The 26453-nt window shown below is 30.5% G+C and overlaps 1 protein-coding gene across 1 annotated transcript in view; it reads left to right on the forward strand.

Moving 5' to 3' along the window:
- LOC142325571 (neuroendocrine convertase 1-like) overlaps positions 1 to 20767 on the forward strand; it is a 121869-nt gene extending 101102 nt beyond the window's left edge. The window contains exons 11-13 of the mRNA XM_075367481.1: positions 10035 to 10204; positions 13261 to 13394; positions 20174 to 20767. Coding sequence (XP_075223596.1) covers positions 10035 to 10204; positions 13261 to 13394; positions 20174 to 20305 — 436 coding nt within the window. The 3' untranslated portion in view covers positions 20306 to 20767. The remainder of the gene's footprint in view (positions 1 to 10034; positions 10205 to 13260; positions 13395 to 20173) is intronic.
- Positions 20768 to 26453: the final 5686 nt, after the last annotated feature.

Below are 26453 nucleotides of genomic sequence, written 5' to 3' on the forward strand. Positions count from 1 at the left end.
TACATTTTTTGAAATTGTGATGCTAGTATAGTATCAATAGCAATAATCAAATTTTGATTATTGCTTTACTTTATTGGGCTTATTGGCTTAAGAAATTAAAATTAAAAAAATTAAATATAATGAAACACATTCATACGTTGTATTTTTTTATTTCTCCCGGCTATTGAATTTAAAATTTTTGAGTTTCTTTTGTATTCATCAAACATTTTTTTCGTTTAATATTTTATTTCAATATTGTTGTATTTTTTATTCATCATAAATTTCCTTTTGCGAATTTTTTCCAAAATATGTAGACATCATAAAGTCCATAAAGTAGCAATAAATCCACAATCCTAAGCATTAGTGTGGCTTTGAACTATGTCAAATATTGTTTTCCAACGCAGAATTTGAATAAGATTTTGAAATCTATTTTTCTAAATTGAAATTGATTCAAACTGTCATATATACGAAGTATTTCAACATCACAATATGTATTTATCCGATGCTGTAGTAATTTTTTTATTTTTATTTTGTTCTCTATGCTATAAAATTTTAATACGATTTGGACATTTTTACAGGAGATTGGTTATAAATGATAAGGAAACTTAATAAAATATGTTTCTTGTTGTTCAAACTTCGTAAATTTTTTACAGTTTTGGAAATATTATATTACAGCAGTGCAGTTGGCATAAAATGTAAATTCAAAATTGCTGCTAAGCTTTGTTTTTCTTCAAACATTATGTTCTACTATTTATCAAGAAATCATTTTCTAAACAATTTTGAGTGTTCCTTTCAATTTTCCTTTCGTTTATTTCATTAATGAACTAAATTAAATTTTCGTCGTTTGGTTTATCATTTTTATTATAAATCTCAACAATTTCCATTGAGTTGTTTGACCACGACATTTCCGTATTATTATTTTTCAATGATTTTCACTATCATTTATTTCATATAATAAATTTTCATCCGAATAATTATTTGGATTTAGATCTAAATGATTAAATGATAGTGAATTATTATCGTTATTTTTGAAGTTATTTACATACTTATTTTTAATTTAATTGAAAATCAATTGCATAATTTGACCGAAGTAACCGGGAAAGTTATGTAATACATTGCCGGGGCTTTTTTTAAATATTATGATATGAATTAATTGTTAATAGATTAATATAATTGATTATATAAATTAATTTTTGTTTAAACTTTTAATCCTGTGTTTTAAGTTTCCATTATTATAAAAAAACATTATTTTTTTAATTTAAAATCCAATTAATCTGCATCAATTTAACTCAAAAACTGCTATGTAAATAGAAACTTTCTGAAAAAATGATATGTGCAAAAAATAATAATTATTATCTTTTATTTAAAAAAAATACAGTAATACAAACGTGTTAAAGATAAAGTTTAAATACGTCATTAGCAGATCTCAACCCTTCTGAAATTCTTAAAGATTTATAAGGTACTTCCATATACATTATAATGTACACGAACCACTAAACTTAATCAATTCGAATTTTTATAACAAATTTGTGCAATAAATCAAGACCATCCTTCGATTACATAATTCTTTTTGATTTTGAAGCACTCATTTTTAGTAAAATATTATATCGTTTTATGTATTGCAATGATGCCAAACCTAAGTCAAACATATAACTATTTAAAATGTGTTTCCTTTACAAAGAGTTAAAATCTAGGATTTTACAAAAAAACTCACCCATACTAAAAAAAATCAAAACGTAATAATTCAGCTAGATTAAAGGAATTAATGAAAGTACAGTTTTGTCTTAGAAAATTCAATGTAATTTTATATCACATTTTAAAATGTATTTAATAACAAGCCTTATTCGAAGATCAGTGATTTTATACTAACAGAAATAATATATAAAATATGAAATATTTTTTCATTAAATAAATCAAAGCATTATTAAAACGAAGCATCAATGTAATTATGAGATTTTATCAGAAATATGTTTGTTTTTTTTTTTTAATTTAAACTATCCATTCAGCAGTAGTAAACAATTTATAAAATGATTAATTGATTTGTGCCAGAAAGAGACTTTAATGAAGTCAATTCCTAAAGCTGAATAGAAAGTTAACGATTAGTTTTTAAATATTAATTTCAGCTCATAAAAAGAATTTTTAAATAATAATACCTAAAAATAAAATAAGATAGAATCGAAAAAATAGTGTTCAAATACCACTTCATATTGTTATGTATTTCGTTGAAAGAAAAACAGTGTGCTGAGAATAAGGATTATTATATGAAACGTTCAAATCCAGGGTACTGTATTATAATAAATAACACTTTTGATTTTTTAAGACATTCACATTTTTTAATAAATTATTCAGCGGTAACCTACAGCCTATAGTGCGATACATAATTATGGATCAGCTGTCAGCTGACTACATTAACAATAAAACGACATCTACAGTAACGGTTTACAAATTAATATGAATTGAGGGCTTCTTAACTTACCGAGTAGAGATCCGAGAATACGTCGCGCCGTAAGTTTATTAGTAATATAACCGTGCTTCGGTGACATACGACGGAAACGAAGCGTCTTACGCAATAGTTGGAGCACGTGTCTTCTGTACTATACGGTCTGCATCACACTGTAACATAGACTGCGGATGAGAGTGACAAAGAGAATGCGCGTATACGCATAAGCTGTGAATAAGAATGAGAGAGAGAGAGAGAACGTGCGTATACGCCTAAGCCGTGTGTAAGAGTAAGAGAGATAGAATGACAGCGCACGCATATCGAACACGCATGTTATTATCTATATATAGCGCGCGGAATGCATAGTGGGGGAATCAGACACTCGTTTTTTCTCAGTAGACTCCCCATCGCCAAGCCTGCGTTAAAAAGCTTCACTTCAATAATACAATCTTAAGTGATGGTTCCGGAAGCGAGATTAATAGTGACATCACGAATTCGCAAACGGCTACTCTGCCATGGCAGACAGCATCGGTACTGCGTAAAACGAAAGTGAACCGAACTTCTTTACTAATACCAAACTTCTTTTACTAATTACTTATCACTATCTAATCGATATGAAGACCTTCCGATGGAGGACACTAACGACGAAATAAGTTTGAAGAGGACTGTTGTTCTCCACTCATGTTGACCCCGCCCGTTGTTCTCTTCAGCATTAATGACGCACTAAAGCTATTACGAGTTAATAGAAGCAGTATTAGCCAGAAGTGACTGTTGAATACGGGTTATTATTAATAAACGATTACGAATAATTTCAAAGGACGTTGATATTTAAAAAGGATTATTTATATAACTTAAAGGAGAACATAACTTTATAGGTCACACATTTACAAGAAAATATGATAGGGCTTTTCGCGTGAAAAAATGTGCGTTATTCGACTGCGATTGAAGTAATTAAAGAAGAAATTGAGAGTTGCAAAGATAGCCTCTGGATTGCAACACTGATATCACATAATGATATCGAAACCGTGTGCACGAAATGTCTTCGTACAGGCGTATAAGCCTGTGCCTGTTCACTCTAAAATCTTTCAGAGACTCTTTCTTCGAAGATTATGGCTTGTTTTAGTGAGAGATTATTTTATTCCTAACCATCAGTTTGGCTTCCGAAATGGGCATTATTGAACAAACTCACAGGATTGTTAATTTTGTCACAGGTGTTTAAAAACATTGTTCAGCAGCCGTTCTGGTTGTTCAGCATACCTTCCACAAGGTCTGGTGATCTGATCCACTTTATAAGCTGAAATCAAACTTGCCTCAACCATTTTACTTGGTTCTACATAGCTACCTGGATGGTCGTTTTTTCCAGGTTAAATATAATAATAGTCGGCTGAATTTTGAAAAATTCAGTACTCAAGGTTCAATTTTGGCACTGACTTTGTACTCTATATCATTACTGCAGACCTACCAACTTCCAACGATGTTACTGTTCCATCATTTGCTGATGACACAGCGATCTTGGCAGTTTCATATCAAGTCACGATGACCCAAGCTAACGTCGAATAAATTACAATCTGAGTTCGATCTAATATTCGGTTGGGTAGTTAAATGGAAAATACAAATTAATACGGCGAAATCAGGTCTTGTAACGTTTGGAATGAGAAGAGAGAACTCACGATTCCACCTGTATGGCATTTTCATCCCGCATGCTGACCACGTACGGTACCTAGGTTTACATCTGCACCGTCGTCTATCTTGGAAACATAATGTATGAGAAAAAAGGAATCGCTGAAAATTTAAACAGATGTACTGGTTGCTAGACAGGAGGTCTCAGTTGTCATTGTCTAACAAACAGTTATTGTACAAAATACTTTTATAGTCGATATGGACCTTTGGTACTCAGCTTTGGGGAACAACGTGCAACAAAAACATTGAAATTATCCAGCGGTTTTAGAATAAATTAATTAGGAGCACAACAGAGGCGCCATGGTTTGCAAGGAATAGCGAGATCCGTGAGTATCTGAAGTTGCCATACTTTCACGAGGAGATTCAACGATTCATTTCAAAACATAAATTATGGCTTAACAACTACGAAAACTATCTGGCTGTAGATTTACTGGACAATAGCGGGGATATTAGACGTTTGAAACAACATTGTCTTCCATGTCTTGTATCTGAGAGATAATCTGTGATTTATAGTTTGAAATTCGTCTCTCTACTATTATTGAATTTAGTTTTATTTATTGTTTTTTATTGTTTTTTTGTTTTGTGATTCATAGTTTTATTTTTAATCAATCTCAATGAATGTTATTTTCATACACGTAACGAATACGATTGCTTTATGTATTCATTTGAGGAGTTTCAGTGGAAACTTTCTCTTTCACGTTAGAGATTTCTCATCCAATTTACTTAGTTTTTGTGTATGAAACTGATTGTAAATAAAACTTTGAAGCATAATAGATGTACCACTTACAAAAAGTAAATAAATAAAATTGTTAATATATGTCGGAATCTGTGTTTATAATAATAACAGAAATAAAAACAACTGTTAACTAAATCATTATGTAATGTCGTATAAGAGAGTCCACATTAAAAGCAAAATTTCAACATAAAACAGTCTAAACTACTTCTTAGATTGATAGAGAGTATTGGAATAAACATTCAACCTTCGTAGAAATACTTCCTGCTTTGAACAAAGTATATTTTTGGCATTGTTATAGAAGAAAAAAAAAATAATAATAAAAAATTCTACCAGCTTACCAGTAACTGGCCGTTTATTAAAGAGCAAGATTATTAGCGTAATTAAAAAACTAGAATTCCACACTTTTTAGAAAAATATTTCCACAAAATTCTAATTTCGTTTTTTACTGGGTTTAATTAAAACAGTCTCAGTTTTAGATACCGTTAGAAAATTTTGTGGTTTATAATGAATCTATTTTATGACCATATTAGAAGTTATTTTGGTCTTCAGATTTGGAAAAATGTGTAATTATAGTATAATGTAGTAACATAACATTGTTTTTTTTTATTTTCTACATACTGGGGACTTCGCCCTTTAAAATTCTACGAGAAGTAATTTTAAATTAACTAATTAGAATAGATTATTCAATTTATATGCAAGGTTGTTTATAACCTAGGATTAGAATTTTATATTAAAAAAATAAAATTGTAAATAAAAATAATAATAAACTCTTTAAACGTCTTGCTTCTAAGTCTTACTAAAGTTACGCTCTCTCGAAATTTTTGCTTTCTTCATTTGTAAAAATAGTTTTCTTTCTCATTTGTTCAAGTGAGTAGAATGAACCAATTATTGATGAATTATGATTTAATAGTAGTGAACAAGTCAAGATCTGTTGTAAGCCAGTCTCGTCCAAACATCATGTACAGGTGCAATAGCTTTATTGCTCTTGTTTTAAGCAATTGAGTTTCAATCAGGTTAGTAATCTGAAATAATAATTCTTCTTATTCTCAACCGTTTTGTGAAACCGTAAATCGTTCATTTAATGTCACATAGTTAAGTGTCAAGTCTTCGTCTATGCTGATCGCACAAACAGTCGATGTCAAACACATACGGCCCTCTTAATTACATACTATACATAAATCAAATAATTGTAAATTGTGTCTTTTCAAATCGAAATACTACTGGTGAATATTATCGATTAATAGGAATTAATAAAAACAAACATCTTCATAAGGGCTTTTCTGTCTATAATGTGAACAAAAATCGGAGTAATTACAGTATGCATAAAATAATACAGGAATAAGTTATGTTTCAAGCTCTAAAAAAGGTTCGATAAAGCTTAAATTAGTAAATTATTTTATGTTTATCATAACTATTACAGTCGAATAAAGGATGGTGGATTTATTCCAAAGAATTCAAGTGAAACAAATAATTAAAGAAAAACATGTATTAGTAATTACTTAGTATATTTTTATTACATTATGTAAAGTCACATTTAAATTTTTAATAGTAACAATAACTAAAAGTTAAGGTAGGTATCTGAAAATGTTTAAAAACCCTTATTTGGAGCCATTGTTGAAGACTGCTCGATACAATTTTTTTTTTTTTTTTTCAACTATTTAGCCATTCATATGAGGTATAAGAGTCTTTTCGTTGATCTCTTAATTTTTGGCCAGCATTACTTATTTGCGTAAACTAAAACGCAGATATTGGTAAAATACTTATTTTTAACACTCGAGCCAATATGTAAAAAAAAAATATTTGATTTATATTGGTGGCTATGACATCATGAGATCACAGTGTGGAAAGACGTACAAAATAATTTCCCTATTGTTGAATCTCAATCCAGTAGTATCATTATTTATTTTCCTTTGTCACACGACACTTCATCCGCTGAAAATTTAATTTTAGTATTAAAATCCTTACGAAATTGTATTAGGATAGCAAACATTACATAACTCATGACCGTTATTTACTGCTGATTAACCCGTTTTCCATACTTCAACGGTTTATCTTTCATAGTTTTTGTGCTAGAATAATTGCTGAACTTGTCAACACCCTCTATGTCTAAATAATAAATTATGAATTTTTCAAAATGTTACGCAATGTTAGTTTAAGTTTTATGTAGGCCATAATAATCTTTACAAAACGAAAAAATTGATCTTACAATTACATAAGTTTAATAGTAGAAAAATTAGCAGAATGACATGTAATTCGACACAAAAAATTAATTCTTATGCCACGCCTGTTTGATCAGCACCCTCGCACAGCTACCTTCCAGTAGGATAATAAATATGTATTTTTTACTGAATACAGAAGAAGAGTAACATACACAACATGAAAAACTTACTTGTAATGTCGGTATGGTAGTGCTTTGTATTTTCGGAATAGTTGCCACGTTAATCATAAAATAAGTTCCAAATGTTTTGTCCAAGATGTTCAACTTAAAATGGTATTTTTGTCGAGAAAGTGGAAAATTGAGGCCACTTAAAAAGTACAGTCAAAACTTAGGAAATCTAAGTAGGAAATCTGTTACAAGTGGTTGAAAATATAATTTAACATATACTCGTAATTTAACATTCTGGCAAAGGGAGATAAAATCAGTAGTGGTGTGTTTTGATCACTGAGGGTTACATTTTAAAATAAATGATACATTGAGAATTTTTTCTGTTAACAATGTTGTATAGATTTATATAGCTTAATTATATAATCCATATAAATTATAGAAATGGTTTTAAGTCACCAATTAATTTATTTTTCTGAGAAGAAACAATTTTATTTTATTCATGTTAGTATACTATTATTCTTCAGTTTTAATTCAAATCATAATTTCTTTATATCCAGAATATTTTTACGGCATTGATAATCATGTAACCTTTTTTTTAAATTGTACTTAAAAAATGAATGTTCTGAGTAATAATAATGTAAATAATTTATTTAAATTTTTTGTAGCTGCGCTGTATGAACTATGGAATATTGATTGCTTGACGCATAGCAACTGAAAAATGTAGCTGATAATTAATGTACAACAAATTAAAAGTCATGTAATACAGTGTTAAATAAATGTATGTTATAATTTTAGGAACAGCAAATAAATTATAATATCGTGATTGGTATTGCTCTTTATTAGCAATAAATTGTTCCGAACAGTTTATCCATTGTAGTTTTCCTCTAAATGATTAATAATTTAAGTTACACAAAAGATATATAACAATACAGTAAAAATATGCCCTCAAAAACTTCTTATGTTTAAAATAATAAAAAAAGGTATTAATAAAAAAAGTGATGTTAATAGGCTAAGTATGAAAGCTGAATTTTTTGAGTAAGCTAAGTTTAGCGTTATAAACTCAAAACAAATTTAGCTGATATTTTGACCCGCAGTGAAAAGTTATACACGAATGAATGAGAACAATGCTGCTGTAGAAAAACCTATTGAGGGATATGTGAAATGCAGCAGGTTTAAAGTATTGCTTTCCCTCTTTTAATTTAAAACAACATGAACCGTCGGTCAGTGTCATGATTGCATTTATTACACGTTGGAAATTTATTAGGATTATTTTCATATTTAACCTGCCGATGAGGTGGGTCATTAAAATAGTTATGAATTTGCTCTATTGGTAATTAGTCTATGATTCTGTAAAACACATTTTTAAATTCAGTTAAACATATAATTATACTTGAAACATATATATTATGTTTCAAGATAGAATTAAAAAGAAATGAAATAACAATGCTTGTGTTTCCGGAGTAATTTTTACGTTAACTGCTATCTACAATTTAATTATCATTGTTTAATATCTGCCAATTTGAAAATAGACATGCAATGAACATTAGCCGGCCTAAAGGCTGTTTTGAGGCTTAATTTATTTGGTAGCAATAATTAGGATGATAAGGAAAACAATCAGTAAAACTACAGATAGGACTCAAAAATAGAAAATACAATAGCAGTTATAAAAAAAATTGCATAAACTGATATTGGTGAAATTTGAGAAGTATTCCGTTTCACCGGGATGAAATCAAAAACATAGAGAATTTTTATTATTTATAAGTTGTAATAATAACTACGATGATTAAGTTGGGGGTGGCTCGAAATAAATTTTTCTAGACTTTAACCTGTAATCAAATCCACGATCTTCAATGTAGCAGGCAATAATACTACTTCCTGAGAACTGGGGCGGTCACAAAATTCTTAGTACTTTTCAAAAGTCAAAAATTGTGAGTAGTTTATTCCATATTACTATAAAGTTAATAGAAAAATGACAAAATGTACGATTGTAAGAGATTTTATTATCCATACGTTTAATATAGTTAAATTGGAATAATTTTCATATTCGATACTATGTAAATTGATATTTACTAAATCTTTAAATGTGAACGCTATTAGACTCCATTGAATTACTCTTGTTTATTTCATGCTTATCTAGGATAAATTCTGGTAAACAAGACTTAATGATAGCATGAAAGAGAAATTTGAAGAGAACTTGCATCTGAGAGATGTACGGAAGCAATCTCCTAACATGACCAGAGGGTTCTCGAAGTTCACTTTTTAACCAGCCATACCCGGAAAAGCAATCAGATTTTTGCCGCCCTGGCTTCCTGTTATTAAATTTCCGTAATCATTAAATGAAATACTTAAGGTATACCTTTTGTATATTTTAGCTATACTGTAATCAATAAAAGAAAAATTAAGAAGGGTTAAATTCATACCGCTCCTTTTATTCTGATTTTTATCAATCGTAATACAACAATGAAATTAAAAATGTAGATAACAGAATAAAGCTAGATATTAGCAGTTAAATAGCGATAAATGAACGATTTAAATACTTATTAGAATGTAATAAATTGATAATTATTTTAAAACTTTAAATAAAATTTACTATCTAACTTCTGACACCTTAATTTCATTTCAGAACAATCATCCTGTGAATTAAAGTAATTTAATTTTTCTGTGATGAAATTGGGTTTTTCAAATTCTAAATTACGTTTTTTTATTAAGAGAAAAATACGAATGTTGAAAAACTATAATTTTAAGTTAAAGACAATTTTGATTTAAAAAGTGTGAATTAAATAAAATCATTTACATAACACGATAACATATTAAGTAATAAAATTGTAAAGTTAACGTATTTTTGACTTTGTAAAGTTTTGTTTCTTTTGCAGAAAATATTTCACAAAATTTAATACGAATAATCCGGCTATACTTAAGCTCAGTACCCTAGGCTGTGCAGGTGCAGACAATGAAATTAATTTTCTTGAACATGTTCAGGTCATGATGAACATAACATTTCCTTACAGAGGAGCTATAGAAATGTTTCTTATTTCACCAGATGGTAAGTTAGGCACTTCCATAACGCACTTATACAAAATTTTTTGTAATTTTTTTTTAATTTTATTGTCATATAAATACTCACTGTATAAATAAATATGTAAACCTCAATACTTTTTTGAATTAAAATAACGCTGTCATATTTACCGGCGAACTTTAAAAATTACCTCGAGACTAAATATTATGTTCTTATTTTATCAATTAAACCAACCTATCTGAAAATAACAGGATGTTTATAAAATAATAATTTTTAATATAAATATCTGTATATGTTATTCTTTTCTTTTTTTAAAAAGTCAAAATAAAGTTAACAAAATTATATAAGAGCAAACTCAGCTATGTTTCATTTCTCTCACTCCTATATTATTTGCCCAATCATTCACTTGTGAATTTCACTTATAAACTGTTTATTAGTGTAATAGATGAAAAAATTATTTTTCTTTTTACTACTTTTCAGCTCTATTTAATGTTTCAAAATCAATCTATGTTTGGTTTATTCCAAACGGCTTGTAAATTTAAAGACTAATTCCTCTTATTCCTTTTAAAATAATTATCGAAGGAAGGTGATGTCGTTACTAGCGAAATTTAAGCAGTTGTAATGATTCTTCTATAGTCAATGAAGTTTTTAGTTTTAAGTTTTTGTGTTAATCAATTTTGAATGTAATTCTATAATCAACATTCAGCAGACTATTTCCACTATAATTAGGAAAACTTAAGTTTTATACTGACAATTTACAGTTTAATTGTTACATTAAATAACTCATCCTCATGCAGCGGTGGTGAGATATGAATCCTTTAAAAAGATTTAATAAATTTTATTTAAAAAATATTAGCTAATTAGTGAAATTAGAATTGTTATGTATGAATGCTAAAAAAAGTAAAAACTATAACCATTAAACAACTTTTTTTCATCAAGATAGATGAATCATTCCAGTGTAAAACAGTTAACAGTTTCAAAAAACTTCGTTTCTTTTTGTTATGTATATAAAAATTGATGAGTAGCATGGACATATATAACCGAAATCGAATGTATTGTACAGTATCTTATGTAGGTGTGTTGTATGTAAAAGAATGTAATTTTACTTTTTATGCGTCAATACTTTCATTAAAAACAATAAAACTTAACAATTTTTTTCTGCAATATTTCTTTCTACAACGTAATACAAATATTTTATGAGAAGTAATTCCTTAATTGGATGTACTTAAAATAGAATTAGACCATAATATACCGATAGTTAGGTAAATTTATTTTGTACTAGAGTGTTTTCAAATTGTAACTTGGGATTGGTTTATGTTAATTGTATGTACCCATAGGTACATACATGGATATTTTTAAGGATGGATTTTTTTTAATTAACTACCGTTAATTTTTAAAAAATCCATCCTTTAACCTGGTAAGTATAAATATCTTTAAATTACGAATTCAGAAATAAATTTATTACACGATTGCTCAGAAAGGAGTGAAATGTATTTAGGGTGTATGTGTGTATGTTTGTTCCAGCATTGTAGTTCAACAGCTGAACCGATTTAGATGTATAACCCCGTGCTGGAATCCTTATGTTGCCGGGAGTGTCATAGACTATAAATACTATAATGTATATGTATATACAAATATTTTATTAATATACTATATTATACTAATATACAAATATATTATACATACAAATTACATACTAATTATGTAATATACTATACTACATAGTATAGTATGGAGATTTGTCGGTTGAAGCAGAATCTTTAATAAATTGAATTAATGAACTGTGAGCCTCTATCACTGGTTGAGCTGGATTTGACCTGAATGATTTGAAACAATCGAATGAATAATATTACAAAAAATATTGGAATTAAATTTACGTTAAATAAAATAATATTAAATAAATTAAAAATATTTTTGTTTATTAAAAATTTCCGTTTAATAATAATGGGCTTCCCGCGGGGACAGCGTGTGAGACTAGAGTGATGAGGTAATGCGAGCACCTCGAGTGAGACTAGACCAATCATCTCCATCAACTGGTAACATAGAGTGTGCCCCTATGGGGCCGTTTTGGGAAGTTCAATGGGGTGCTTTTATAATATCTCTGCAAACAAACGTCGATTTTCAAAATTCAAACGGAGTATTTGATTGTAAGTTGAAGGATAACTTTTTCACCCATCAGGTACACGCTCGATCATAACAGATCACGGTTATTCGGGAATGTTAAATTTTCGCAACTAAGTCTCCGACTTTCTAAATTCAAACAAGGTATTTGATACTACAATATAAAATCACGATGGAACCAAACCAGAACAAAAAGAGCAATGTTTGTTAGCAATGTTTTTTTTTCGGCAGTCGTGTTTTTTAACTTTTAATATTTATTTCTTGTTTTCCGTACTCTAAAATGAATTTTTTTCACGATTACTCTCACCTCGTGCAGTACAAGACAACACCAATTAATGCGAGTACTTTGAGAAAAATAAATTATTTGTTTAAAACATAACATAATAAGATTATGTTAGGATTAAAATGGATTAAAATGTTATTGTAGAAAAGTTCAGCATTTAGGCATTTATATTTGGTTAAAAAAAAAACACCATGCATTTACTAACAATAAAATGGATTAAAGTAGAATTACTCCACACACATATCTAAATATTATAAAATTCATTCGATCTACATATTTCCAGAAAAATTTCCTTTGTGATTTTTTTCGATTAGATATACGCAACAGCACACACACACACACACACACACACAATATATATATATATTATTATTATATTATATATATTTATATATATATATATATATTAGAGTATGCCACATATGAGTAATTCTAAAAACAAAATAACTATTTTGACTTACATGAATAATTATTTTGATGTTAATATATAATCATTTTTTTTTCAAAAACTGATTTATATCAGCTGTAAGACAAAAGTAATCATGATTAATTTTACTGCTTTTAGTCGTTAAAAATCCGAAAAATTTTCTTTATATTTTGATACACATTAATACTACTGTATTTCTAAATCTTCTAATTATTATTTAATTATTTTTCTTTTAACTATACTTTCTGATAGGTATGAGGACGGTGTTAATGGAAGAGAGGCCGGATGATATAAGTGATGAAGGATTTAAGGACTGGATTATTACATCTGTACAGAATTGGGGAGAAAGACCAGAAGGAACATGGACGTTTGAAGTTACGGTTGTTGTAAGTAAACTATTATTGTTCAATTTAATATTAAATTTGATAATTATAAGTAGGAATATATCAGAAAACCGAGTCATAATTAAACTATTTCTTATTTATTTTTAATTAATTTAACTTTTTGTGGAATATTAATTTTTTTTTACTTTCAAACTATACATATAGACGTATATTTGTAAGATAAAGTACTAATTAGAAAAATCTGATCTTTTATGGATAACATCATATTTTCAATATTTCGAAATTTATTAGTTATTTGCTACCAATTACTACACAGATTCTAGTCAAACTTTACATAGTTTTTCTGTAGAAGTTATAAGAGAGGCAGTTCAATGAAAAATAAATCGCAAAACACGTATTACAGGAAAATTTTAGTTTAATTCCTTCACTAACCTCACAAATACAGTGAACGAATTAACCTAATCTGAATAAGGAACGATAGAAAAAATTTAAAAATAGAAAAGGAACGTTTTTATTTCTGTTTATTCTTTTTATTATTCTGATTTTTTGCCTAATTTTTACGTTTTTTATTATCAGTTTTTTGTTGGGTTTTTATTTTAGACTTTTTTGTTGATTTTACATTCATCGTACAAGGAAGTATTGTAATCACGAAAAACTCGGTTCCAGATGTCAACGGAAATATCCATTTTGACCATCCCTGAATCCATTTTTTCTACTTTTGGCGTGACGTCCGAACGTACGTACGTATGTGTGTGCATATATACGTATCTGGCAAAACTTAAACACGATTAGCCGTAGGGTGAAGAATTTTGGATTTCGGACTGTTGTAACATTTAGTTGTGCACCTCCCTTTTTGATTGCAATCGGCTGGATCAAAGTATCCAAAAAATTTTAATTTTAGACTTTTTCTTAACAGCAGTAATAAGCCCTTATTGAGAGCTTTTCAACGATATATCATAAGCGCTACTTATTATCATTCTTTCCAGAGTTATAGCCCAATAAAATTTTAATTAATGAAATATTTAGATCTTACACGTGGAAGGCACATAGAAAAATATACGTAATTTAATAGGCGTACAAGGAAGTTATGTAATGTCCACATCAGATTATTTTATTTTTACTTTTTTACATTTCTTTTACTTTTTTATTTTTATTTTTTATATCCTTATTAACACAAGTTAATAACTTCTGTTATTAAGCTAAGGAATTAATAACTTGTGCTCCATTTATTTCAAAATAAGAGTGGTGAAGATTTCATATTCAAGAAATTAATAAAGTGGTGGAGGCAATTACAGCCGAATGTAAACAAATCATACTTCTAATGAATAACAGATTTCTAATATTTATGACCATTTTGAAATTTATAGGCTATTTTTGTTTTGCCCTTTTTATAGCCTAGTTTTTTAACGCATAAACGCATAGTTTTGTGTTTTTAATCTATTTCACTGTTTATTTTAACGTTAAAACAACCTTAAAATGGAAAATCACAATAATAATGTTCATATTGCAAGGGACTTCTTGTCTGCTAGTAAATAGAGAAAGGAAAAGCAATAGCAATGGACTACATTCCTTACTAAAAATTCGGAATGACAAGCTTCCAAGTCAGTATCCATACATTTTTAATTTAAGCCTTTAAATATATAAAGTATGTAAGCAAATCAACTATTTGAAATTGAAATTAAAATTAAATTGGTTGTAGAAAGACGAAAATAAACAAAAATAATAACAAAAAAAAACATAAAAATTGATTTTTTTATTTTTATTAAAGTTTTAAAAATCTGTTTATTTCATTTGTTTTGTTTTATATTTGTTTTTCTTTGATGGGTTGAGATTTGCTAGTAGATAGATAAAGGAAAAACTGTGTATATTATAAAATATGGGAAACTTTAAACAACTTTTCAAACGTAGAAAAAATGATATTAAACAAATGCTCTCAGATCAAAACGATTTATTCTTTAGTATTAGACCAGTACAACCCAAGCACGGTTATCCCCATGGGAACAAGTCAGAAACTTTAAATGGAAAGGGAAGTTTGTGACAGAAGGGCACAGATAGAAGATAAAAAATTTCGCTTAAAATGCATCGGTCTACAATAACTCAAACGAAAATGGCGATCATTTAATATTTATCGCAGCTAGTTTCAAAAGTGGTCAACAGTACACCCCAAGTATCAGCTACATAGCAAAAATAAGGATCGTTTTGAGGAAAGAGAATTTGTTAGATTTTATTTTTTAAGTTCCTCACTGTTGAGTAGTTATTTAAGAAGTACTTAAATAACTGAGTCATTCATCCGTTTTAAAGTTATCTATCAAAAAAAATTTAATGACGTCATTTTGGTTAGATTTATCGTGGGCCGATATTTTTTACGTGAGAATTTTTGTTTTGAATGACTTTTAAAATGATTCTCATAACCCTACCGTATTCATTAAAATTGCTGAATTGTCTCCATGGGAGTCTTTCTGAGTGCTTGGGGTGTGGGGAACTCCCACTAAAGAAAACATCTTTTTTATGTAAGAGCAATATTGAAACTCTTGAAATAAACAGGTAAATTTGAAAATTTCTTACGGTTTTTTATCTGAAAAAAATTAATAAAATTGGTCCCAGAACACTAACCACTAACATTTTTTTTTTTTTTTAATTAATATAAAATAAAAAGATGGTGTCACATAAACACAACTTTTTACATTTGAAGTGCAATAACAAACCTCATTAAGTTGCCAATGAAAAAATTAAATTTTATTTGAAAAATTGAAGAAATTTACAGTGATTGGATTTTTTTTTATTTTTTAGATTAAAAATACGCTGATATAATTTTTGTTTACGAGGATTGTATTGAAAAAAATGCTACAATAAATCAAAAAAAATATACTGATTGAAATATTTCAGTGTTTACGCACAACTAGATATTTTCCATCATGTGAGTATAATATTGAACAAATGTCAACAACAACGTCAGTGTCGTATCGATGAAGAAAAGAATAATTCAGCAAGTTCAACGTACCTCGGAGCAAGTACTAGATTAATTTCAAATCGTAGAGGTTTGATACGCAGTAGACTGCAGTCTGGCAAGTACTTCATAAAGGAAATCTTTAACCTTACCACTTGCAGGAAGTTGAAAATTTATTATCTAAAGAGTTATCTATCTGAATACAAATTTCTATCGTTGGCTATAAGACGACTACCATACAAACTAAGTTCTATTTTACTTACTTATTAGGAAGTTATTTCAAGAGATGGAGTTAATATAATCATCACTGGAGTTACAACAATCATTATGACACTATAAAAAGAAATTTCCGACAGTAATTTTATGTTTATATTTGATGTTCTAGACTATAGATACCGTTGTTCTTTGGTGGTTAAGTTTCACACATCTCAGGAGTGGTCAACCTGACTCTGTTCCGGTACATTTACACTTATATTGTCTTACACTTGCAGTTATGTCAGGCCTGGCAAGCCGTTAGCTATAATTGCATTTAACACACACATCCAGACATCCGGCAGTAGCTGGAAAACTGGTTGGAGAAAATAAATTTGATGTGTTGTTACTGACGAGCATATTATTGGACCATTTATTTTTTAAGGTTTTCTTTTTGGAGTACGTGTAATTTTCAACGCAGTTGAAAATTTTTACCTCTAATTATTTTTGAAGTGTTTTATTAAAATATTCCTGATATTAATATATCAGGATAGCGAACCAGACGTGGGATAGCGAACCAGGAGCTTTTAAATCGAGCAGAATAATCTGCAAACAGTAATATACGACGTTTTAATATGCAATACTTAAAATACGTTTAAAATATGACGTTATTTTAATATGCAATAGTAAGTTTGTAATAATGTTTTTTTTTTTAATAATATTAATTTTCCCCTAGACTCTTCCAATATCGAAATGTTACTGATTTCAATTTAAAATTATATTGCAGTAAATCTTCTGCCACATTTCGTTCTGTTTCGTTTTTAATAAAAGTCAAATTTTCTAAATTCTTCTCCATGTACAGTCGTCTTTAATTTCATAGATTTAAATAGCATTAATTTTTTTTGAAAATTTTGTTGCGTAATTTTATTTGCATATTGGCAGGTTAATGAAAGTAACTATTGTACTTGAAACCTAAACAGTAGTGTTGTTTCGTTTCATTTTTTTAAATTAGAGAAGTTACTTTTCTGTTATGTTTTAATCAAATTTTCAGGTTGAAACCATTTACCATTCAAATTTACCTTTTACTTTAAGTTTAAAGAATTTAAATATTGTTTAATTGTATGTACCCTTGGAAAAAATTATTATCACGTGAATTGTTATTATGCTTGAAAAAATAACTATAACTATGTATTTAAGATATTTTTTGAAGCTATCTAGGTTTACCTTACTCAAATATTTGGGATAGGTCTGTAATAGTGGAATAGTTAATGGAGAAAATTTGAAAAAACACCTGTATAATACTGATGGTAAATGTTCTAATCTATTATCTCCTCTAATTTTAATGGTAGATTAATTTACTTGGATCTTATTAATATTGTTAATGTTTATTTATTTTACTGAATGTGGATAAATCTAGAATAACAGGAGTACAATAATTTACATTTTGAGTTTATATATATATATATATAATTTTAAATGCTTAATTTAAAAAAAGTATATATCAATTTTTAACGAGAAACTTAACGAAATTTATTTCAATATAATATTTTTAAAGGTTATATATTAGCATAATTATAGACGTATTTTAATAACAGTTTTTTTTACCATCCATCCTAATCCCCATAGGGGCAAAAAGGGGCGCCTTGTAACACTCCCGGACGACACAACACAGTCATCTGTTTTTCTCTGTCAGCATGCCACCGATGCTAATGCCTCAGCAGACATTCCCATCAGCATATTTACACAACCTATTATCGCGATCGTATGGTCTCTTCCATCCACGACCACCTACTGTAACTTACAACCCTCAACTATCAAATTAATTGATTCGCGGATGGGCTATCCCCATGCCTTCCTCAAACACCGAAGGTTTCACTCAAGAAATCTTCCCATACATAATTTCATTTAGACTATGTACTCAGATCATTACCTGACTGAGTCTTAAAACAACAATAACACTATTCGCATACTAACAAATCAAGTCTTCAACGCAACGACAATTTTGTCTACAATTCAATTTACTTAAATGATTCCCTATTTCTCTCTGCTCTGGTCCGCTTTCGGGAGTGAAGTCAATGCCTAAATCCTCCCCACCACAGCTCCAGCACAGAGACCTCCACACATCCATTCTAATCCTAACAGCGAATATCTCAGCTAACCGGAGGTCGATGCCAAAACGCCTATCTCAGTGAGGTAAGAACCCGAACGGGCATCTAGCCACTCGGGTTACTATTCTATTTGTAAATCTACAACAGCAACAGACCTCCCTGCCATCCTCCGCAGGGCTAAGAATCTAAGGAAGCCAGCAACTATGTTTCATTCCCGTTTCCCAATTAACTTGCAGATCAAAACCAAAATTGAACCTCGCAAGCTCTTTAGCTGCTTTGGTACATTCAGCTTCGTACCTGAAGCAGACATACTGTAAGACATGTAGCACATCATCAATGGCCCTACATTCCGGCAACAAGCCTGAATTAATCAAACCAAATTTAGCCAACCTATCTCAAAAAGCACCATGTCCAGAAAGTAACTGTGTAATATCCGATTGGAGGAAATCCACCTAACTACCTGCATACTTCATACAACAGGAGAAATACCATGTGTGTAACGGCCATCGGACGATAAGTCGACCTTACCTATAATAAGTGGAAACATTGGTCGTCTATTTCTTTTATGCGCTCAGAAGTAAATTGGCCTATCTTCTTATCATCATAAAGTAATTGTTTCTCAGTCGCAAGAATATAAATGTGCTTAATACTAGAAATAACAAGGATCGTCTCTCGAGAGTCACTCCTATAGACACCAATCTCAGATAACAGTAGGAGACGCGGGCTCTCAACAAAATATTCATAAAACATTTGTACCTCATTCGATAAGTCCAGACAAGTGCAGCATATAACATTATCGCTTTGCATACACCCTTACATAGAAAACACAAGGTTCTGAAATTCAGCCTTCAATCGGGGTGAACTGCTCTCCAAACACCGAAGAAAGCAGATAAAATCTTTTCGGTAGCATATTGAAAGTGCTCCTTTAATCGAAGATTTTCATCAAGGATAATACCTAAATACTTCTGCAGTGAGACATATCTAATTTGATGACCCGCAAGCTACATCGTCGTTTTTCTCCGGGATAAACACCATCATATGTTGCAAACTCCAGAACTGAACATCTACAACCATTATGTATTGCAGGTTAGAAATATGTCTTGCAAACCTGGCCTCCCCTGAATTTGAAAACAGTTATGAATAAATTTCGCTGAGTATTACTTAACAGGATATAAATACACTTTATCTGAAAATTGTGTGTTGAATGAATTGGCAATTTATTGTTGACTAATTGTTACGACGCATTTTATGTTATTATTTAAATATTGCCTATCAGAAGAAAAAAATCGCCTTTTAAATCGGTGTAGTGTTTGTTTCTTCATTCATTTTTTTTTAATTATCCGTTAATTACTTTCATTCATAAAAACAGTACCAAAATACTTTTTTGCAGATTTGTTTCCATCTTTAATGACGAGTTCATAAGATATGCTAGCAATTTTTTTTCCTAAAGTTCTTCTACTAAAATATTTAATATTTTGATATTTATATGAAATATTTTTCAATTGTACTTCAATACTATATATATATCAGTCATTCATTGTCTTTGTAGATTTAATAATCAATTTTTTTTTCAGGACCGTCCGGATCTTGAGGAAACTAACGGAATTGTTGAATATGTGCATATTATTCTTCATGGAACTAAAGATATGCCTGAGCATTACAGCAAAGGGAAAAGACGATACTCAACTTACAATACGGATGCATAATAAATAATCAATAAATATCTCAATTTAGGCAAAATATAAAATTGTAACGAATTCTTGCGTGCCCGAATATTTATAAAAATTAAATTAAAATTATTTAACTGTACTTTATACTTAATACATTGAAGGTATTTGCTTAAATGATCACGATATTGTTAGATGCTAATTTCTACTTAAAACAGTTAATCAAGTTATAATATTTTATTAAAAATGTAGGTTTTAATTAAATATTAACTTATTTAATTATGAATCAATGAAAAACTGTAAAAATAAAAATTTACTTATTACTGGTATTTATCTGCTTAGATACTGCAAAAGTTCAATTACAGCTTTTGTGTTCAAAAACCATGAGAAAAATAATCTTTTAAAATTGTAAATTAATTTCTGGGTTGTTTTTATTCACAGCAGGATAAAAAACCTTTCTGTATTCTTTTGGAAATAAATGTTTAGTTTTTGGTTATTGTAGTTGGTCAAAGATATTAAAATAGGTAAAAATTGTGGATACCTGTTTTCTGCATTTCTGTACATTTTTAGTTCTCCTGGGTCTAAAATTACAAAAAACTAGGAGACAGCTCTCTCTCTCACTCTCTCTCTCTCTCTCTCTCGCTCTCTCTCTCTCTCACTCTCTCTCTCTCTCTCTCTCACTCTTTCTCTTTCCCTATTTATGTATATGTTTTTGTATATTTGACTGTATGTTGTGTAATTTATTTTTCTTATCACCCATTTCAGAGATAATAATCACTAACTACTACAGTTTTACTTATAATCATGAAATTTGAAATACACACTTGTGTATAGGGAATTGTATCTTAAATGTTTATAAAAACCTGATAAGGCTGGTGAACTAATTCCACTTCAAAGAATAGTGAGATTAAATATAGTTAGTTAAATTTCAAAAGGACGTTGCTAAATTTTCAGTAGCGTTGACTTTAAACATAACTAAAGAACAGAGTAGGTAACAAAGCGAACACTAAATTCAAATAAAATACTTGGCTCTGGCTTTAATTTTTTTTTTTTTTTTTTTTTTTTTTTTTTGTTAGAAATTGTAATATACAGCTTGTAACAGAAAAAATATTACTTTAGTTTAAAGGTTATGTATACGTATGCCTTTATTTACAACATAGAAAATGCACGGTTTTTACTGAAGTATTAGTTTTTACTCCCTTAAGTTTCATATCTATACATTTTCATTCTTATCTTAAAATACATTTTGAATGAAGAAGAGAAATTTATCTTTATTTTTTCCAAAGAAAAAAATGTTATTTTAATTATATAAATTTAATGATATTGTTGTATGACTACAATATATACTAGACGGTAATTTTTTACATTACTTGACAATTACATTTTTCGGTCAATTATTGTAATATTACCTGAAGTGAAAATAATTACCTGTGTTTATATAATGTTTTGTGATTTTTGTGTGTTTGTGAGGAAATAAACAGTGTATCGTTTGCGTGGTTTAATATCTCGCGAACTTAAAAGAGTATAGTATTATAAAATTATTTTCTGACCCTTAAAAAGGCTCTCTCTAGTCAATCTTTTAAACGATTTTGCGAGTTATCCTCGAGCCTGTGTTGGCGGTTTCGATCATGGATCAGCTATCAGCTGTTCAAGGCGATGAAAACGAGATTTCCAGTGGTGCTAATTTCTTACCTAACAGAAAGCGTTGGCCTTCGATGTCTTCAGACAGAGACTCCAGGAAGCTTTCTCACCGAAATCTAATCAGGAATAGTTTAACGTTCGACAAGGATGAGACATATCTGAAAGCGTAACCGATGCTGAGATTACTAATTCTTAGACTGACCCCTGCCGTGGGAAACAATACCAGTTCTGTGAACTCCAAAAACGCGATGTCAAAAAGATGGCGCAAATGATTTATCTCTAATAAATAAAACAATTTCCCGATGGAGGAGGACATCGTTGAAAATAGTCAGAAGAACTGTGTTGATTCCAGGCTGATTATGCTGTACAGCATAATAGATGTAATAAGGCTTTACGAAGTGCTTGAAACGGTCGTGGCCAAGAGTTATACTGTATAAGGATTATTAAAGCTAAGCAACTATAAGTTGTCTCGAAGGATGTTGACGCTTTCAAAAAGATTATTAATTTTTTGCGTGCGCAAGGATTAATTGGTCACACATTCACGAGAAAGGTCAAAAAGCCGTTCCGAGTAATGTTGAGAAATCTGCACTACTCGATCTCGACCGAGGTCACCCAGCAGGAAATAATAATTGAGTGTAACTGATACAAAGTAATTAGTATAATTAATTAATCTACGCCACAGGGTGATCTAAGACCGTAGTCGACATTCTTTGACAATTTGGAACCAAATAACAATAAAAGACAGATACTTAATTGAAAATATATTGTCAACTGTGGGGGTAGATTTGAAACAACAAAGAAACTTCCCGGTTTTATCCATTCATGAAATGCCAGCAGTGATGGAAATACAAAAAATTATGCATGCAGCCTTATCGCTGTGTAACGTCCAGAGAGCCATAGAACTGCATATTGTCCTACAAAGGACAGAAATCCCACCGACATTAGGCAATGCCAACTTTCTACGTTAGATCAGCAAAAAACTAGGAATTTGAACAACAATTCCAAACTCATCCGAAAACATAATGGTGCGGCTTTTGAGCGCAATGTCTGCAACTCTACTGACGACAAATGGAGAGGCTAATATCTAATACAGAGTTTCTTATACAGCAAATAGGAAACCTGATAAGCCTACTCATCCCGTGATTGCTAAGTCCGTTAATGGTTACATTTCTCAGAATTGCTGCCTGTAACATGGAATGGCCTCGCTTGCCGACGTCAGGCACTAGAAGCATTGGTATTTACCGAATCAGTGAATACTACACTAATCACCGAAACGCACTTCACTAATCACATATATTTCCGTTTCTGGGGATTCTTGGTTTACACGACTAACCATCCAGACAGTAATATCCATGTATTACCCAATACTCGCCAAAGATGATATAAAGCATCATCTACCACTGGAGTACAGGACCGACCGTATACAGTGAACCTCAATTGAAATCCTTTTAACTAGATTGGACCTATCCAGTCATCTGCAGTATTCTGTGCTCTTCGACATGTAGTCAGGGAAGAATTATTCTCTGAATTCATTTCGACGCTGGGTACCCATTTTATAGCAGGTGGTGATTCGAATACAAAGCATCCTCTCTAGGACTCCTGGTTTATAACTACTCGTGGGAGAGGTTTAAGGAATTTTATTATCAATACATATTGGTAATATCTAATATATATATATTTATAAATTATAAATACCTATTATACGAGTATATGCTAGTATATATATATAATATATATATATATATATATATATATATATATATATATTTTGATAGTGCCTGAATTTCATCTTTGGAAAGCAACCCATGTACTTCTTACCGCACGGTAGTGGTAAAATGAAAAAACCGCCTGTCCTATACAATAACAGGAGCGACTGGAACTCATATCCGAGCCGGATGCTGTCAAGCATTTCTTCACCTCAATTCTGCAGGAAGCTGCTAAAAGTTGAGAGCAGAGAATAGACATGGAGGATAGGGAGGCACAACCTATCCGAGAGGCTTATGGTTCTTATTTCTATTAAGTAGCGACTTACAAGGAGGTGGTAATATTACAGAAAGCCTGAGGACAGAACATCTTTGAACAGAGCTGCTGATATATTAAAACGGCTGCTAAGGTCTATTAAAAACGAGTGGTTCAGAAACGTCCTTGGGAATCTCTCCCATTTGTAAAAGAATGATTACATTCATTATGGAAAGCCATCGTATTGGCACTAACACCATCGTATTGATCTGTTGAAATTCTTCCCACCTTTTAAAACGTTGAATGGCTCGAGGGCTCAGTGGACAGTGAGAACGCTGATATATTCGCAAGACTTCATGAAAAGTTTTTCAGCCTTTTAACGTACGAGGAGCTGGTGAGGAAGAAATAATCGAATCCCAATTCCTGTGAACCTTTCTCTGAAGCCTTTTTAGTCAGCAGAGGTTCTACGAATCAGGAGAGGAAAGAATTCAAAGAACAAAAAAGAAAAAGATTTTTATGCTTCTCTTCAAGGCCATCTAGTAATCATATATCTTCAATGGCATTTTTCGAACAGCGAGCTTTCCGACGGAATGCAATTTGTCGCAGATGGTAATGGTTCCGAAACCGGATAAGCTGACCCATAATATATCTTCATATAGGCCGGTTAAGCCTGTTACCAATTCAATCAAAGGTATTTGAAAGATTACTTTTTTTGAGGCTATGGCCAATTTTGGAGAAAAGGGGTGTATTCGTGATCATCATTTTGGCTTAAGATGTAATCACTCTATAATTGAGTAAGCACTCAGTATAGTCAACATTATTAGCAAGTGTCTAAAAGGGGTGTATTGCCCGGCTGTTTTTTTTTTTTTAGATGTCCAGCAAGCCTTTGATAAGGTGGCTTCCTGGCCTACTCTAACAATTGAAAAGAAGTCTTTCTCAGCTATATTACTTAATCCTACACAGCTACCTGGAAGGACGTATTTCCCAGGTGAAGTACAATCAAAAATTATCTGAATTCTTTGATACTGGGTTGGGTGTTCCTCAGAGCTCATTTCTGGGGCAGTTTCTGTACTCGGTTTTGCCTGAGGACTTCCGAACTCCAAGGACATCACATTTGCTTCGTTTTCGAATGACACGGTGAACCTGGCTGTGAATTCTGACCCTATCGTAGCTTCTGCTAAGCTGCAAACTGTATTGGATCTAATTAACAAATGGCTAGCTAAATAGAAGTTGAAGGTCAATCCAGCTAAGACTACTCCTGTTACGTTTGCGATAAGGAGGGATGACTGCCCGCAATTTCACCTTAACGTTGTTTTCATCCCGTTTGCTAATAGCGTATGATAGATAGGACTGTTCAGAGAGTTCAAGAAGATGGTTAGGCAGGGGATCGCAACTATCATTACCTAACAAGCAACTGCTGTACTCAGCGATCCTGAAACTAATTTGAACCTACGGATTCCAACTATGAGCCACGACAAACGACAGTAACATCGAAGTCGTACAGATTCCAGAAAAAACCTATTGAGAAACATAACAGAAGCACAATTGTTTGCGGAAAACACTGAAGTACAAGATTATCTGAGATCGCCAACCGTTCGAGAGGAGTTAACGGCATTTCGGTACAAGATACAAAATGAGAAAAAACAAAACGTGTGAACTGGCTCGCGGTTTACTTCCTGGGTATCAGCGAGAACGTTACACGCCTAAAAGTACTGTACATATATTATATCTGTACGCTCTCCGAGATTTGAGGTAAATTAGCTATCCTAGGCTGTTGTGCATCGTGAGAATACGTGATTTCGTTTCTCCACTTACTTTTGTTGGTTGTTGGATTTATTTCACTGTTTCTATATTTGATTAATTAAACTTTCTGTGACTGCTAAGACTAATTTTGTGGTTCTGAATTGATCAATGTTCTTTGGAGACATCTTTGTATGTATTTATTTATGTTTATTTTATATTTATTTATACTGTATAAGATAGACAATTCTTTAAGGGATTTTAATAGAAACCCCTTTCTGGATATCGTTTTTTTTGTCTTCAACTTATTTGTGATTCCGTAAACTGGAACCGATTTAAATTAAAACCGCAGTTAAAAATGATTCCCTTAAATTTTTTTTCGTGACATTTTTAATAAAATCCACTATCAGGGATGAAATAAAAACAAAATTAATGCTTATCTAAGAAACTTTAAGCCACCAATTGTATAGATAAAACAGCGTCTTTCAAAAATTGGATGAATTATATCAGTTTTAATCTGTCTTTACCTATGGAGACGTAGTTGAATATGATTTTAAATAATATTTTAATATGTATCCTTAGGTAATAAATCACAAAGAAAATCAAAAATAAAACTAAGAGCAAAAAAAAAAATGAAAAGATATTTCTGTATATTACAAGCTTTTATTTTTAAGTTACTATATAGTTTTCAAGTGCATTCTGATCTAAGGGATGAAAAGCAATTTTTTTCCGGCACGTAAATTATTTCATCCAGATACGGGTCAAGCTCGCAGTTATTATTTTAATTTATGTATATCCAACACAGGTCTCTATCGCTAGGATTTACCTTTGTAAACTTAAGATAATA

Source organism: Lycorma delicatula, chromosome 1 (genome assembly GCF_047948215.1).
Source record: "Lycorma delicatula isolate Av1 chromosome 1, ASM4794821v1, whole genome shotgun sequence".
NCBI lineage: Eukaryota > Metazoa > Arthropoda > Insecta > Hemiptera > Fulgoridae > Lycorma > Lycorma delicatula.